The sequence below is a fragment of the Budorcas taxicolor genome, chromosome 2, assembly GCF_023091745.1.
Source record: "Budorcas taxicolor isolate Tak-1 chromosome 2, Takin1.1, whole genome shotgun sequence".
Classification (NCBI taxonomy): Eukaryota; Metazoa; Chordata; class Mammalia; order Artiodactyla; family Bovidae; genus Budorcas; species Budorcas taxicolor.
In genome coordinates, this window is record NC_068911.1 from 163,729,895 (window position 1) to 163,747,078 (window position 17,184).

The 17,184-nt window shown below is 48.6% G+C and overlaps 1 protein-coding gene across 1 annotated transcript in view; it reads left to right on the plus strand.

Annotated features, from left to right (window-relative positions):
- The window catches only part of ARMC9 (armadillo repeat containing 9), a 179,343-nt gene that overhangs the window by 151,794 nt on the left and 10,365 nt on the right, over positions 1-17,184 (plus strand). The window contains exons 20-22 of the mRNA XM_052664338.1: positions 3,800-3,915; positions 9,681-9,817; positions 16,660-16,789. Coding sequence (XP_052520298.1) covers positions 3,800-3,915; positions 9,681-9,817; positions 16,660-16,789 — 383 coding nt within the window. The remainder of the gene's footprint in view (positions 1-3,799; positions 3,916-9,680; positions 9,818-16,659; positions 16,790-17,184) is intronic.

Consider the following 17,184-nt stretch of genomic DNA (forward strand, 5'->3'; position numbering starts at 1 on the left):
TTCCCAGCATGAGGGTCTTTTCCAGTGAGTTGGCTCTTCTAATCAGGCGGCCAAAGTATTGGAGCTTCAGCATCAGCCCTTCCAATGAATATTCAGAGTTGATTTCCTTTAAGATTGACAGAGCAAATTACATTCAGCTAAATCACATGCTGCATTTTTTGGGTTTGTGTGTGTGTGTGTGTGTGGTTAAATATGCTCTTTTCTTTTTTTTTTTTTTTGGTAGCAGAATGTTTTTTCAGACAGCGTCTCCATGTATAACCCAGATGGGTGCTGAGTTCTGTGATGGAGAGGGTGGTTGTTGGGAACCCTTTCCCTTCTCTCCCAGCACCCCCTGAAGCATATCTGTGGAACTCAGTATAGACAGATATGCTTTAAGACCTTTCCATCCCCAAAAGGCTCCTTTGCAGCTGAGGAACCCAGAGAGGGCCCTGGAGCTCCCCACAAGCACAGGGGGTTGTGAGGTAAACAGGAAACAAGCCCTCTGGGCTCCTCTGAGATACCCAGCACCTAAGGCAGTCATTCTGGGCCCTCATACCAATACTCTTCACCAGGGACCCTTCCTCAGGCCTTGTGATGGACACACCGGGCGATTCTACCCACAGGCTGACCCAGTTTCCTCATCCAGTGCATGGGTGTGTGCATGCTAAGTCGCTTCAGTCGTGTCTGACTCTTTTTGACCCTACGGACTGTAGCCCACCAGGCTCTTCTGTCCATGGGATTCTCCAGGCAAGAATACTGGAGTGGGTTGCCATCCCCTCCTCCAGGGGATCTTCCCGACGCACGGCTGGAACTTGTATCTCTTATGTCTCCTGCATTGGCAGGCGGGGTCTTTACCAGTAGTGCCACCTGGGAAGCCCTTCCCCATCCACTGGAGAGGACAAATGCCACCCACCTTGGGTGATTTCTTAGGCCTGTGAAGTTTTAGGGAAATGGTGTGATGGGGGAGGGCGGTTCCAAAGGCTGAAACACGCGTATGTGCTGTGTCCTCTCTCCTGAGGAAGGAGTTGGAAGGGTGACCTGGGAAGGACAGTGGAGCAGGGAGGAGGCATGGGGTGAGCAACCCACACACTCGCCATCTCCCTTCTCCAGCGCTTAAGCCCTAGCCTTCCTCTCCTAGCCCCTGTGGAAGGACCCAGGTGTCCGACTGGCATAAGGGAGGGGGAAAGAGAAGGCCCAGGGGATCCTAAGGTACCGCTGAATATCGGACTTACGGAACCTGCCCTGACGACGGGGACAGCGGGTCCGAAGGGAAACGGGAGGAGCAGCAGACAGAGGAGGGCAGTGCTAGTGATGGCAGGCAGGATAGCCTTCTGTTGCGTATTTCACAGGACAAGGGGGCTGAAGCTGCACTAGCTGTCACTTGGGAAGCTTGTGGCCCATCGTTTCCTGCACAAGGGTGGAGGCCTCCCATCTGCTCTCCCCTGCCTTTCTCCCCTCCCCCCTCCACCCCCCCTCACCACCCTGCCCTGCCCGCCCCTCCAGCTGCTGGCTGTCCCCACAGCACAGCTGAGACCTGGTGATTCCCTCCCACTGGAAACTGGCCCTTTTTTCTTCTTCCTACCTCAAATATAAAATATATATATATAAAGAAAGCTGAGCACTGAAGAATTGATGCTTTTGAACTGTGGTGTTGGAGAAGACTCTTGAGAGTCCCTTGGACTGCAAGGAGATCCAACCAGTCCATCCTAAAGGAAATCAGTCCTGAAAATTCATTGGAAGGACTGTTGTTCAAGGTAAAACTCCAATACTTTGGCTACCTGATGCGAAGAGCTGACTCATTGGAAAAGACCCTGACGCTGGGAAAGATTGAAGGCAGGATGAGAAGGGGATGACAGAGGATGAGATGGTTGGATGGCATCTCCGACTCAATGGACATGAGTTTGAGTAAACTCTGGGAGTTGGTGATGGGCAGGGAGGCCTGACATGCTGCAGTCCATGCGGTCACAAAGAGTTGGACACAACTGAACAACTGAACTGAACCTCAAATACTAGACAAACCCAAATAACTTTCAACCAAAAATCAAGAAATCAAAGATGTGACTCCCATTCATATATTTTCTGATTTTTTAAAAATAATTATTTGTTTCTTTGCCCACGCTGGGTCTTAAATTGCGGCATGTGAACTCCTAGTTGCATCATGTGGGATCTAGTTCCCTGACCGGGTATTGAACCCAGACCGCCTGCACTGGGAGCACAGAGTCTTAGCCACTGGACCACCAGGGAAATCCTTCTGATTTTTTTTTTTTTTTACATTTTATTTGTAAATAATTATAGACTCACAGGAAGTTGCAACAGTAGTAGAGAAGTGCCAGACACCCTGCACCCAGCATCCCCAGTGGCAACTGTAGTAAACTGTAGGTCGATGTTGGCACAATCCACAGACTTCATTCAGATTTCGCCAAAAAAGTGATTTCTTTTTTAAACAAATTTTCTTAATTATTAACATAGCTATGTTACAGAAAATAGAAAAAATCATTCTTGGTTCACTGTCCTATGTGGCCACTATAAGCGTTAGTGTTCCTTTCCTTCCAGTCTTTTTGTGTACTTTTAGCATAATGGAAAGCATCATTTATGTACCATGTTATAACCTGACTTACAATGTTTTAAATAAACATTTTTCTTCATAACCTAGTCTTTATCCTTGTAAATGGCCATATAATATTTCAGATGAATATGCCATATTTTTCTTCATTGCTACCCTGTTACTAGACAGATTGTTGCCGTTTTACTCTACAGTGATTTTGTAACAAACAGCTTTATTTAACAACTTCCATATTTTGGAGTCCTCCTCTAGGGACTCTCTTGGTGGCTCAGACGGTAAAGAATCTGCCTGCAACGCAGGAGACCCAGGTTCAATCCCTGGGTCTGGAAGCTCCCCTGGAGAAGGGAATGGCAACCCACTCCAGTATTCTTGCCTGGAGAATCCCATGGAGACAGAACCCTGGCAGGCTACAGTCTGTGAGATCACAAAGAGTCAGACACAACTGAGCAACTAACACTCTAGAGTTTAACACCCAAGGATATGAACATTTCAATGACTCTTGATATAAAATGCCAAATTACTTGCCAAAAGCACTGTCTCTAATTTCCATGCCACTGACATCTTAAACTGTTGCCAGAAGCAGATGGGGTAATTTCTTTAATTGTCACTCATTTAATAATTTAAGAATGATATGGTTTTTTGTGAAATTGTAGTTTCTACTTACTTGTAAAGTTGATGATTTTTTTCTTCTCTTGACTGGTGATACTTTTTATTTTGTGACTTGGCTGTTCAAAATCTTTGCCCTATTATCTGTATGGTGTTTTACTTAACTGATTTATAAGAATTCTTTATCTAATGAAAATCTTAACCTTTAACCTGTTAACTGTGCTACAAGTATTTCTTCCCAGTTCATTGTTTTACCTGTTAATTTGGTTTATCATTCAAATACTTTATATATGGAAGTGTTAATTTTTTATGAAACCAAATCTGTCCATCTTTTTTTTTCCCTTCTCACTTTCAAAAGTCAGTATACTCCAGAGATGTGATAAGTTACTATATTCAACTCTTTTCTTCCCCTTTTTCCATGGTTTGATTTTTTTTTTAATTTATACTGCTAAGTAGTATAATATGCAAGCTAAAGGGATTTTTCCTGACATTTTCTGTTTATCTGAATGATCTGTGTCGTGACCCTTCCTCACTTATTGCAAAGTCTCTTATATCCTATAGGTGAATGTATTAAATACAGTGAGTTAGAATGTGTGGTCTGCTCTCAGCCAGATGACCTCTCCAGCCCTGTTTCCTCTTTGCTTCCACCAGATCATGACCAACACGGGGAAGGCGAGGCGGAAGGGGACGGCTGGCGTGCAGTGGGGTGGCCCGGAGCCCCTGCGCCGGCCTGTCACCCCCAGCGGCCACAGGACGGGGTACCCAGCGTAAGTCCGGGCCAAAGGAGGCAGGGATTTATTTTCCTAAGCTTTGTTTTGATGAACTGCAGTGAAAGATGTACGTATTTAAGAAGTCACAATAAAATGTTCACACTATAAAGTATTTCTCTCTTTATTATTCATCTTTGGGGGATTTTATGAAAGGACAGAGGTCAAGTCTCCCTCTTCCCCGCCACGTTTCTCAGGGTCTCCAAGACACTTATAGCCTTTATCTAGGAGAAGCCTGGTGATGGCCAGTGTTGATTCTGAAGGAAAGGACCAGAAAGGGGCAGGATGTCTACCCAGAGAGGACTCTCAGTCTTTTCTGCAGCCCCTCACTGCAGCACCAGGCCCTTTGTTAGGAAGGAGTGTCACAGTTTAAGATGCCACCAGCCTCTTTTTCTAGAGGATTTTTTAAAAGAACTATATGCAGTTTTGGCTGCCAAGCCTTTATTCATTCTTCATAGCCTTGCTCCAACCCTGTTTATATAAACAAATCTAGTCTGGTTACCCAGAGCCTCTGGTCTCCCTGGGAACCCAGGGACCAGACCCCTGTGGACTCTTGGGGAACCCTAGGCCAGGCAGTCCAGCTTGGGCCTCTTTGGAGGTCTGGGTGACCTCTTCACCTTTCTAGAGAGAACACTGGAGGGAAATAGGTGCACATAAAAGGGACTATGGAGAGCAGGCAAAAACCTACATTTGTTCATGCAACAATTATTGGCCGTTCAGTTCAGTCGCTCAGTCGTGTCCGACTCTTTGTGACACCGTGGACTGCACCACACCAGGCCTCTCTGTCCATCACCAACTCCCGGAGTTCACCCAAACCCATGTCCATTGAGTCAGTGACGCCATCCAACCGTCTCATCCTCTGTCATCCCCTTCTCCTCCTGCCCTCAATCTTTCCCAGCATCAGGGTCTTTTCAAATGAGTCAGCTCTTCACATCAGGTAGCCAAAGTATTGAAATTTCAGCTTCAGCATCAGTCCTTCCAATGAATATTCAGGACTGATTTCCTTTAGGATGGACTGGTTGGATCTCCTTGCAGTCCAAGGGACTCTCAAGAGTCTTCTCCAACACCGCGGTTCAAAAGCATCAATTCTTCGGCACTCAGCTTTCTTTACAGTCCAACTCTCACATCCATACATGACCGCTGGAAAAACCATAGCCTTGACTAGACGGACCTTTGTTGACAAAGTAATGTCTCTGCTTTTCAATGTGCTGTCTAGGTTGGTCATAACTTTCCTTCCAAGGAGTAAGCGTCTTTTAATTTCATGGCTGCAGTCACCATCTGCAGTGATTTTGGAGCCCCCTAAAATAAAGTCTGACACTGTGTCCACTGTTTCCCCATCTATTGGCCATGAAGTGATGGGACTGGATACCATGATCTTTGTTTCTGAATGTTGAGCTTTAAGCCAACTTTTTCACTCTCCTCTTTCAATTATTGGCCCTAAAATATTTCAAATGAATATAATATATTCTGCTTCATTATCCCCTATAGCCGAGCAGTTTGCTTGTTTCCAGGTTTGCTTTATAGTCATTTGCAACAAACAACCAGGCACCGGGGCTACAGCAGCAGACAGGACGCAGAAGCACCTGCCCTGTTAGATCTGGGTGCATGAATGCTAAGGAACGCCAGAGACCCTGCACCCAGACCTGGTGGAGTTTGACTGCCCGTCCAGGACCTGACCTGCGAATATTTCAGGGCCCATGCTGTGGACCAGTGCTGAGATCTGCTTGATTTGACTTCACAACTAGTTACCATGTGCTTCATATTTCAGGGTTTTTATTTTTCATTATTAATGTCTAAACTAATATGCCTTTTTCTCTTTAACCTACAACCAATATGTTTTAACCTACAGCAAAGTTGAAAGAATTATTAACAATAAAGAGCTTCCAGCTGTTAGCATCCTGCAATAATTGTGCTCTCTTGCTCTCTCACTCTCTTGCTCTCATTCTGTGCATAAAATATAATTTATACACATACACATTTTTTGTTTGCTGAGTTGTTGAAAGCAGGTAGCATATTTTCAGCCCACATCTCCAAAGAATAAGAATATCCTTTTGTTTAACCACATGAAAGTGAAAGTCAATCAGTTGTGTCTGACTCTCTTCGACCCCATGAACTACAGTACACCGGCTTCCCTGTCCATCACCAACTCCCAGAGCTTACTTAAACTCATGTCCATTGAGTCGGTGATGCCATCCAACCATCACATCCTCTGTCGTCCCCTTCTCTTCCCGCCTTCAATTTTTCCCAGGATCAGGGTCTTTTCAAATGAGTCAGTTCTTCACATCAAGTGGCCAAAGTATTAAGAATTTCAGCTTCAGCATCAGTCCTTCCAGTGAATATTCAGGACTGATTTCCTTTAGGAAAGTTGCTAGAGGTGCAAAAATTAACAATGTGGTCCCTGCCCTCAGGAGCACACAGAGCAAGCTACCTAGTAGGGAAGAGAGACGGTGCTCATAATTCAATAAGTAGGTGATGGCAGAGCATAGGGGTTCCCCTCAGGCAGGCAGCACAAAGGTAAGAGGCAGGATCTTCAGATCGCCTCTTTAAAAAGATTACATGAGTCTCCGTTCACAACCAGTGTCCTCTGATAACCTAGTGATGCCAGATGTGTAGATAGAGCAAGAATCTTAGTGACAATATGCATTACATGCATTCCAGACACTAGTACTTTTGCAGTCAGTAATCCCATTCCTAGGGGTTTACACTGAGATAATCAGATATATACATGCACACAACAGGAGTTACTGAAAAATCATCTAAATGCCCAAAGCAGGAGGCTAGTGAAGTTATTATCCACACAAAATGTATTCAAAATAACATTTTAGAAGAATATTTAATGCATGGGAAGAGCCTCACAAGATGCTACTAAGTGAAAAAGCAAATTATGAAATAGTGTGGCTCTAACCTGCAGGCTGAGCGCCCAAGAATTGATGCTTTTGAACTGTGGTGTTGGAGAAGACTCTTGAGAGTCCCTTGGACTGCAAGGAGATCCAACCAGTCCATTCTGAAGGAGATCAGCCCTGGGATTTCTTTGGAAGGAAGGATGCTAAAGCTGAAACTCCAGTACTTTGGCCACCTTATGCAAAGAGTTGACTCACTGGAAAAGACTTTGATGCTGGGAGGGATTGGGGGCAGGAGGAGAAGGGGACGACCGAGGATGAGATGGCTGGATGGCATCACTGACTCAATGGACGTGAATCTGAGTGAACTCCGGGAGTTGGTGATGGACAGGGAGGCCTGGCGTGCTGCGATTCATGGGGTCGCAGAGAGTCGGACACGACTGAGCAACTGAACTGAACTGAACTGAACTGAACTGAACCTGCTGGCCAAATATAGCAATCCCAAGTTTTGAGTGTGGTTTTTTGTTTGTTTTTTTTAGGCATATGTTTGCTCTTTTAAAAGAAGATACCAAATAAAATAAGAGAAGATATCAAATGTTAATAGGAGTTGTGTCTAGGTATTGGGAGGACAGGGCAATCTGTTTTCCGTATGTTTTCTTGATTTCTCACAATAAATGCTGGTTTTAAAATCAAGGAAAGAAAGGTTGAAAATAACGACTACAGTCGCCCCTGTGCAATACGGGACTCTCCATCACCCTGCATATGACGGCACCTCCCGACCCCCTCCCCAAGGCCTGTCCCCAGGCTCCGTGTCGCCTGGGCTCCCTTACCTTCTGGCCCTCTGGCTACTTCCCTGGGCCATCCTCCTCTTTGAAGCCCACATGGTCTGGTGGTGACTTCCTCAAGTTAATGCTGCCACATCATGCCCATGACCTCCCAGACCCTGCTGACCACCCTCCTGGGAGCTCTGGAACCTCTGCCCCGTGGCCGCTATGCGCTGGTCCCCAATTCTCCGCCCTCTTTCTCCTGAAACACGGTGGTGCAGGCCCCATCCTGTGTTGAGGTCCCCATCCTATCCTGCTGGTCCTCTGGTTGCCCTTACAGGCTGCTGACACCCAGATCTCCCACCCCAGCCCACTCTTGCCCCCAGTGTATGTGTGTCCCATCACCCCCAGATCAGTACCTCCCAGATGGACACCCTTGTCTTCTGAGCCCCCTGCTTCAGGGAATGGAGTTAATACTCCCAGTCACGGAGCCAGGATCCCACCCCAGGGTGCCCAGCCACCCCTTCCCCTGGCTATGGCACCTCCTCTCTGCCCTCCTGAGCCAGCAACTTCTCCCCAGCCTGGGCAGAGCCTGCAGACCATTCGGCCTGCCACAGTCCGCCCTCCAGGATCATAGACACAGTGATCCTTCTAGCACATCATCATGGAATCTCATTTCTGCGTCTTCTATTTCCTTTAGTGTGTGCATGCTCAGTCGCTCCGTCATATCTGACTCTTTGTGACTCCATGGACTGTAGCCCACCAGGCTCCTGTGTCCATGGGATTTCCCAGGAAAGAATACTAGAGCAGGTAGCCATTTCCTCCTCCAGGGAATCTTCCTGACCCAGGGATTGAGTGAACCTATGGTTCCTGCATTGCCAGGCAGATTCTTTACCTCTGAACCACCTGGGAACCCCTATTTCAAGACCAAACTACTCAAACCCTGGCCGATCAGGTCCTTCTTAATTGACACTCTCCAATCTCCACCCTCAAAGTCACATGCTCCCCAGGACACTATGTCCCCTCTGGCCTGCATTTTTTGGGTGCCCTAAATCTCTCTTAACAAAGCAGTATAAATGTATGCTTTCTGTTTGCCTCCTCTTGCTTCATCTTACTTGTTCGTGGTGCTACCTCTGCTGAGAAATGTTCCCTCTTCGGCCCCCTGGCAAACCCCAGCCCAGAGATCAGAACCAGCTGAGTCACACACACAAACACCCAAACACACATACACTGAAACACGCACACACCAATACACACATACACTCATACATATTCTGCATATACACATGTACACACACACATACATATACACAGGTACATACACACACACATATACTCACACTTATACACATACACAGAAATACATACACATTCACACACACAAGCCTTTCTGCCCTGCAGGGCAGTTAGGTGTCTGCGTGTCTTTGCTGCTGGAACTGACATTCAAGAACAGCTGTTTGATGGGACAGAGCGGGGACAGGCCTGCCATGGTATGTCCCCACCAAGTCCTTGCTGTGAGCAGGTGGCTCGTGTCTCCTTGTAGATGGGAAGCGAGTATCGTGTTGCTGTGTGCACGCTGCAGAACCCTCCTGGGATCTGCTGTGAAGGTACCCTGCCTCTCTGATGTGCTTGCCCAGGCCACCATCTCTCACAGGCACCCAGTGCACATCTGCTGGGTGGACCAGTCTCCACCGACCCAGGTGGCAGCGTTAGACACGACACACACCATTAGATAGTGTTCCAGAGAATAAGCTCTTCCCCACTCCTGTGCCTAATAACTCTTGTTGTCAGGGCTATGACACACCCCATCTTTTCTGACTGATTTCATCCCTGCACTAATCTGCTTCATCCTTGGAGGAAAGCCCAGAAGATTGATACGTTAATTGTTTCATTGAAATGTTATGTTCTCGTGTCACCCAAAGTCAAAAGATCCAACTCTGTGTTAGAAAAATAATAGCCATGTTTAAAACGTGTAAGCGGTCACATGAGTGAGGCAAGGGGCACTTCCTATTTCTTAAAGACATCCAATATCTGCCAATACTAGCTTAACAAAAGGCATTCAGGTGCTTCCACTTCCTGTATTTGTTTGTGATGCTAACAGTAGTCAGCAGTCAGATATCTCCTGTCTGTATTGATTGCTAATTTTCATTTTTTCCTCCAGGCTGGAAGATCATCCCAGTTCCCCACAGATGGCCCAGCATGCCAGAAATGGCTGCCTCCCGTCCCTGCCAAACATCCACGCTCCAGTCTGCAGGGGGGGCAAACCTGCTGCTCCTGAGCCTTGCCCTTCCTTTTCATGTAAGAAAACTGGCAGCATATAGGGGGACAGTTCTAGAACTGGGGGCAGCTCTGGGACTGGGGGCAGCTCTGGGCCTGGTGATGCCTAGGAGCTTATGAAACTGCAGCAGTTCCAAACCCTGGAAGGCCTCAGCCTCACACCTGCTCTTGAAAAGCCCTCTGATCTCAACCATTGCCCCATGTCACAGAGGTTCTCAGGCATGGGACACCACAGCCAGACCTGACCATAGGCTTTTCCTCCAGACTCCCTTCTCTCAGAGCACTGTGTCCAGTGCTCACCTCTGCAAGCTATTTGAGCAAGATTTCTGACTGGGGAAGCCACGTTTAAATGTGAGATTTTGAAGTAGAACTCTCGGAACAGTGTAGATCTTTGACCAAAACTCTGGTGCCCCAACTCTATTGCTGAGGTGGTCAGTTACACGGTAGAAGGCTGAACTGAGTTAGAAATGTGCGGTCAGGAGCAAAAGCTAGTGTGAGATCCCAACACATTTTAAAAAATAATTTTATTCATTTATTTTTGGCTGTGCTGGGTCTTTCTGCCTGAAAACCCTTCCACAGGGTTTTCTCTGGTTGCAGCGAGCAGAGGCTATGCTCTGCGGCTGTGCACGGGCTTCTCGCTGGAGCGGCTTCTCTTGTTGCAGAGCACGGGCTCTGGTGCTTGCAGTTTTCAGTAGCTGCAGCACACGAGCTCAGCAGTTGCGGCTCGCCAGCTCTAGTGTGCTTAGTCGAGCAGTTGTGTCCGACTCTTTGAGACCCCAAGTAGCCTGCCAGGCTCTTCTGTCCGTGAGGATTCTCCAGACAAGAATACTGGATTGGGTTGCCATGCCCTCCTCTAAGGGATCTTCTCAACCCAGGGGTCGAACCCAGGTCTCCCACCGTGCAGGCGGATTCCTTATCATCTGAGCCACCAGGGCTCCAGAGCACAGGCTTAACAGTTGTGGCGCACGGGCTTAGATTCTCAGGCGTCCTGTGGGATCTTCCCGGATCAGAGATCGAACTCGTGTCTCCTGCACTGGCAGGCAGGTTCTTTACCACTGAGCCACCAGGGAAGCTCCCCAGACACATTTTGAAGCTTCTAGTTGAGCTCACCAGAGACTGATGGGGAATAAAAGTATTTTTTAGATGCTAGAAAAAAATATATATGCTTTGAATTATAAATGTACAAAGTTTTTTTTTAATTTTTAAGAGGAAATTAAAAGGATATGAACAGATCAGATAAGACTCCAATTTCTCCATTCAAATAGGAAAAACAACAAGAGGAGCAGGTCAGATTCCAGTATGAGAAACATCTGTGAGCTTTTATAATCTGGTCAGAATTGAATTCAAATGCGTCTGATCCCTGATTCAGAGCAGTAGGCCTGTCACAGAGTCGGAACAAAGCCAGGCTGTTTGGTTACCCTGGGAAAGGGTCTTTTGATTACAGCAGTTTTAGAGGGTTTTGGGGGTTTTTTTGCCAGCTTTGATCATTTGTTATTTTACATGTGTTTTGCTAGAGCTCCAAACATTAATATGCCTTCTTTAAAAGATGGTTAGGTCAGTCATTTACCTAGAGTTTTCTGCTGCCAGGGTGGAGGTTTTAGGTGGTCTAATGATTTTTGCCAATTTGACCTAATGCTGTTGAGTTAAAAATGATTTCAAATTCTATAGGGCTGGTCTTCCCAGGTGGTGCAGAGGTAAAGAACCCGCCTGCCAATGCAGGAGACTCAGGAGATGCAGGTTCAATCCCTGGGTCAGGAAGATGCCCTGGAATAGGAAATAATCGCTCCAGTATTCTTGCCTGGAAAATCCCATGGACAGAGGAGCCTGGCAGGCTACAGTCCATGGGGTCTCAAAGAGTTGGGCATGACTGAACACAGCACCACTGTTCCAAAGAGTTGCATTTAGGCTAACTCATTTATCAGTAACATCCTTGTTTTACCCAAATTGCCACCAAGGTGACCCTCTGTCTTGCACTGATTCTAAGTGTGGCCTTATCTTTTAGGAAGATTTGGCATGGTATTACCTGTAGGGTAGAGTCACTGGAGGTTGTCAGGGGTGGAGGAAGCTGAGTGGTGGCTGATGTTGCTGGTGATGTAGATGTTATTGTTATTTTCAAGAACAATTGCTTTGGACCCTGGCAAATTCTGGTTCCTTGCATGAAAACAGTGGGCACCCACCAGGGCACTCATCCCTCAGATCACCAGCCCTTCCCAGTGCTTCTCCCTGGGGAGGCAGCAGCTACTCACCTGCCTTTCTAGATGGGCCAGCTGGAGCCATGCTGCTGCTGCACCCAAGAGCCTGCTCTGAGCACTGAGGCCATACTTTTCAGGTCCCATCCTCCACCAACTCTCATTCACTCAGGCCTGGCTGGGAGTCCACCTGCTGCCCTCCTGCCTCAGTGGACTCCCCTACACTGACCCCCAGTCCATCCTCACTCCCCCTGACAGATACCAGGCATATTAATCACTTCCCCCACCCCCAGAGGCTTCCCAGGTATCGCTAGTGGTAAAGAACCTGCCTGCCAATGCAGGAGACCCAGGTTCGATCCCTGGGTCAGGAAGATCCCCTGGAGTAGGAAATGGCAACCCACTCCAGTATTCTTGCCTGGAAAATTCCACGGGCAGAGGAGCCTGGTGGGCTGCAGTCCACGGCGTCACAAAGAATCGAACACAACTGAGCGCACACCCACCCCCATGCCTTCTCTCTTCCTCAAGCCAGCACCCTTACTTAGTTCTCCTTCAAAATCCTTATATAGGACAAAAGTTCTCCCCTTGAAGAAGCCAAGGGTTCAGCTTATTGGCTTTCCCAGGGCCATTTATTTATTTAAAAATTCTTTTAACTTTTTATTTTGTACTGGGATAGGCTCCCCAGGTGGCACTGTGGTAAAGAATCAGCCTGCCAGTGCAGGAGACACAGGAGATGCAGGTTCCATCCCTGAGTCAGGAAGATCCCCTGGAGGAGGAAATGGCAACCCACTCCAGTATTCTCGCCTAGAAAATCCCATGGACAAGGGAGCCTGGTGGGCTACAGCCCATGAAGTCACAGAGAGCTTAGCAACTATGCACACATAGCCAATTAACGATGCTGTGATAGTTTCAGGAAAACGGCGAGTGACTCAGCCATACGCATGCATGTGTCCATTCTCCCCCCGACTCCCCTCCCATCCACGCTGCCATGCAACACTGAGCAGAGTCCCATGTGCTGTGCAATAAGTAGGTCCTTGTTGGTTATCCATTTTAGTTATATCAGTGCTTACATGACCATCCCAAACTCCCTAACAATCCCTTCCCCGCTCCTGGGGTCATTTAATGAGCGCGGATTCCATTTGTGGTGTAGATTTCTATTCTTCCTTCCTTGCCCAGCACAACCACCCCAGGCCCTCGCCTCCTCCGTGGACCAGTGTGAGCTTTCCATCCGGTCTGGCCACCGCCTTCTCTTCCTCTTTTCACTCAGCCTCCTTGAGGGGGCAGGTGCAGACCGGCTTCAGCCAACATGCTCAAATGCTGTGTTGAGGCTAGTTCTGAGGCCGTATCTGGGCTCGGCCGACGAAGCACCACGGTCGAGGGAAGAAGAGGACAGCAGCGTGTGGCAGGAGCCTCCTGATCCTCGCTGTCCCATTTTGTTCCTTCGCCAGCGAGAGCTGATCTGACTTCCTCTTGACCCTTCTGCCCATCCAGTCCTGCTCCTCCAGCCCTTTCTCCCTGGTCTCTGCACCTGCTCACCTTGTCCCCTCAGCCCATTCTGGCCTCGCCAGGCCACCAAACCCGCAACAGGTCCCCTCACACATGACCTTCACCCCTGCTGGGAATTAATGCCCCACCCACGACCCACGGGGTCCCAGCACCCCAGCCCAAACGTCAGGTTTTTTCATGACGCCCCCTTCATGGCTGTGCATTGCGTCAGCACTAGGCAGGACTCGGAATGAGGAGGCCGTGGGATCCTTACATGGCTCCATCGGTTCTATGAGGGGCCAGAGAATACATTATTTTTAAGCAAAGGACTCAGCCCCACAGAGCCAAAAGGAAATAGCTCCCAAGAGAAAAGAAAAGAGAAGCCAAGAATGTGACTTAGAATCTTGTATGATTTTGGCCTGAGGAAAGTTATTCTCATTTCCTTCCCCATCCACCAAGGCTGGGATATCAAAATCGCATGTCCTGTCAGTGGACCCTGAGGGAAAATGCCAGCCCTGTTTGAAATGGATGAAGAGGTAGAGAAACAGTGGTTTGTCCCAGGAAGCTTCAGGTGCACGCACATGGCTGCCCTCCTCCTCCCAGCTCCCAGCTCTTTCAGTTGAGATATATTTTGAGGGAGTGGATGGCGTCGGGGGCCATAGGGGTTGCTCTGAAAGTCTGCAGTGTGGCCTAAGCAGAGGGAGCAGGGGAGGCGGGAGGGGTGGCTGAACCAAGAAGACCCAAGAAGGCCTCCCAAGAGCCCAGCTCAGTTCCTCCTCCCTCCTGCCAGGGGGCTTTGGCACCAGTCCCCTACCGCCACCCACCCGGGAAAGCGCATGATCCTGGAGAGCTGCCTACCCCTGGGTGCCATCTTGGAACACCGTTGACTCTCAGGGGATTCTCCATGTGCAGCCCAGCTCTCACGTGTGGTTCCGCTCAACCGTTATTCTATACACCCAAGTGTGGTCTCCTAAGCGTTATTATAAGCCCAGTCAGCAGAGAGCACAGACAAGCAGGCCTGTTATCCACTGAAGAGCAGCTCAGAGAAGGCTGAAATCCTAGTTCCAGTCACAGTTCTGGGTGGAGACTGTCCAGTGAGTGAGTGAGTGAAAGTCGCTCAGTCGTGTCCGACTCTTTGCAGCCCCATGGACTGTACAGTCCATGGCATTCTCCAGGCCAGAATACCGGAGTGGGTAGCCTTTCCCTTCTACAGGGGATCTTCCCAACCCAGGGATCGAACCAGGGTCTCCTACATTGCAGGCGGATTCTTTACCAACCGAGCTATCAGAGAAGCCCAGAGACTGTCCAGTGTGGACTGTAAATAAAGCCACCCATGGGTTCCGTACCAGAAACAGAGTCCTTGTTTGGGTCAAAAGAGAGTTATCTGGAAGTCAAAGCTGTGCCCCCGTGCCCTGGGTTTGAGGAAACCTGCAGGGAGGATTCTTTTTATTTTTAAATCCAAGTATAGTTGATTTAAAATGCTGTGTTAATTTCTACTCTTACAGCAAAGTGATTCGATTACACATGTATATGCATTCTTCCTTCCTATTCTTTTCCATTATGGTTTCTCGCAGGATCTTGAATATAGTTCCCTATGCTGTATAGCAGGACCTTGGTGTTTACCCATCCTATATATAATAGCTTACATCTGCTAATCCCAAGTCCCCAGTCCACCCTTCCCTGATCCCTCCCCGACTTGTCAACCGCAAGTCTGTAGTCTGTGTCTAGGAGCCTGTCCCTGTTTCATAGAACAGTTCATTTCTGTCCTATTTTAGATTCCACATGTCGAGTGATATCATATGGTGTTTCTTTTTCTGACTTACTTCACTCTGTGTGATAGGCCCTAGGTCCATCCGCATCTCTGCAAATGCCCCGATTTTGTCCCTTTCTATGGCTGAGTAGTATCCATTGCATGCGTGTGCCACATCTTTACCCATTCATCTGTCGGTGGACACTGATGCTGTTTCTGTGTCTTGGCTATTGCAGATGATGTTTCTACGAACAAAGCGGTGAATGTATCTTTTTGAATTACAGTTTTGTCTGGATATATGCCCGGGAGTGGGATTGCTGAATCATCTGGCAACTCTATTCTTAGCTTTTTGAGGAACCTCCATACTGTTTTCCATTGTGGTTGCACCAATTTGCACTCCCACCAACAGTGTAGGAGGGTTCCCTTTTCTCCACACTCTCTCCAGCATCTGTCATTTGTAGACTTTTTGATGATGGCCATTCTGACCAGTGTGAGGTAATATCACGCTGTGGTTTTGATTTGCATTTCTCTAATAATTGGTGATGTTGAGCTTTTCATGTGCCTGTTAGAGAAATGTCTGTTTAGGTAGGGAAGATTATTTAAGATAAAACTGAGGGCATTGCAAAGGTGCTAGAGAGATTCTTTTTTTTTTTTTTTTTAATGAGCTGAAAGGAGCCTGGGTTAAGGGGGCAGTGAATTCAGACTGTCACAGCGTTGCTGTGACAGTGACGTGAACCCCTTTGAGCTGGAGAAGGAGGGGTGCATGTCATTTGAAGTACAGAACAGGCCCGTCCCCAGACCCTTGGGAGGGACCCTCAGCAGTGTCATCAGGGTCTCCTCCCATCGTTCCCTGTGATCTGGAGGTGACCCAGGTGGCCTGGTCCTTGCTGGGTGGTATTAGGGAGGTTCTGCCCTTGTGGGAGGGCAGGGATTCAGGCCTGAAGGATCCAGGGGCAGCTCAGAGAGCCCCACCTCTGGGGTTGCCAGATTTGGCAAATAAAAAACACAGGACACCCAGCTAAAGTTGAATTTCAAACAGACATGAATAGTTTTCCAGTGTGCCTCTGGGCCACTGTGCATCAGTGCCAAGCAAGGGGCCCAGGAGACAATTCCAGGTTTTGTTGGCTTTTCCCAAGAGGTGGGGGCGGGGGTGGGGAGGGGGCAGGCCACAGGGCCAAGGGTCCGACCTTCCCTGCGTGTGTGTGTTCCAACCAGAGCGTGCCCACTGCACCCTCAGGTTACAAGTACCCAAAGTGGTCTTCTTGAAAGGTCCCAACCTGCACAAGTAAACAAGTCCCCATCCATAGGCGCCGGGGAGCTGTGAGGGACTGGCCCCCAGGCTGTGTGCTTTTCTTGGCTCCAGGGCCCAGCCCAGTAAAGAGCATCTTCAAAGAGCTTCCAGAGCAGAGGTCAACTGAGCTCTCTCTCCTGACTCCTCCCAGCCACCACCGACGACAAGCCGGGAGAGTGGTCGCCAGCAGGACGTCAGGGAGAGCCTCGTCTGCCCCCAGCAGGGGCCCCAAGCCAGCCTCGAGAGGGGCCCCGGACCCCGGAAAGTGGAGACACCACCAGGTAGGGGTGGAGCAGTGTCCCGGGAGGGCTCTTCTGAGGCCCAACCTCTGACGATGGAGGCAAAGGAGCCTTCCGCTGAGGTCTCAAGTGCGGTTCTGAGACCCTCAGGGGAGTGTGGTCAGCTTGCCCGACAACCTCAGAGCCCAAGGGGAGGGACCTGCCCTCCTGAGAATCACCAGTCGTCAGGCCGGAAGGAGAGAAAAAGTTACAAACACACCCAAGGGACTCGTTTTAAGAACTGCTGGGTAAAGACTTTTGGGAGGGTGAGTGAAGAGAAGTAATTTGAGGTCAGTGGCCTCTCTTAGCAGTTCGCTTTTGGAGAGGGGGCTGCAGAGGGGAGAAAGGTGAGGCCTGAGGTCAGTAAAAGGGTTTGGCTCAGATGTCAGCTTCCTAAA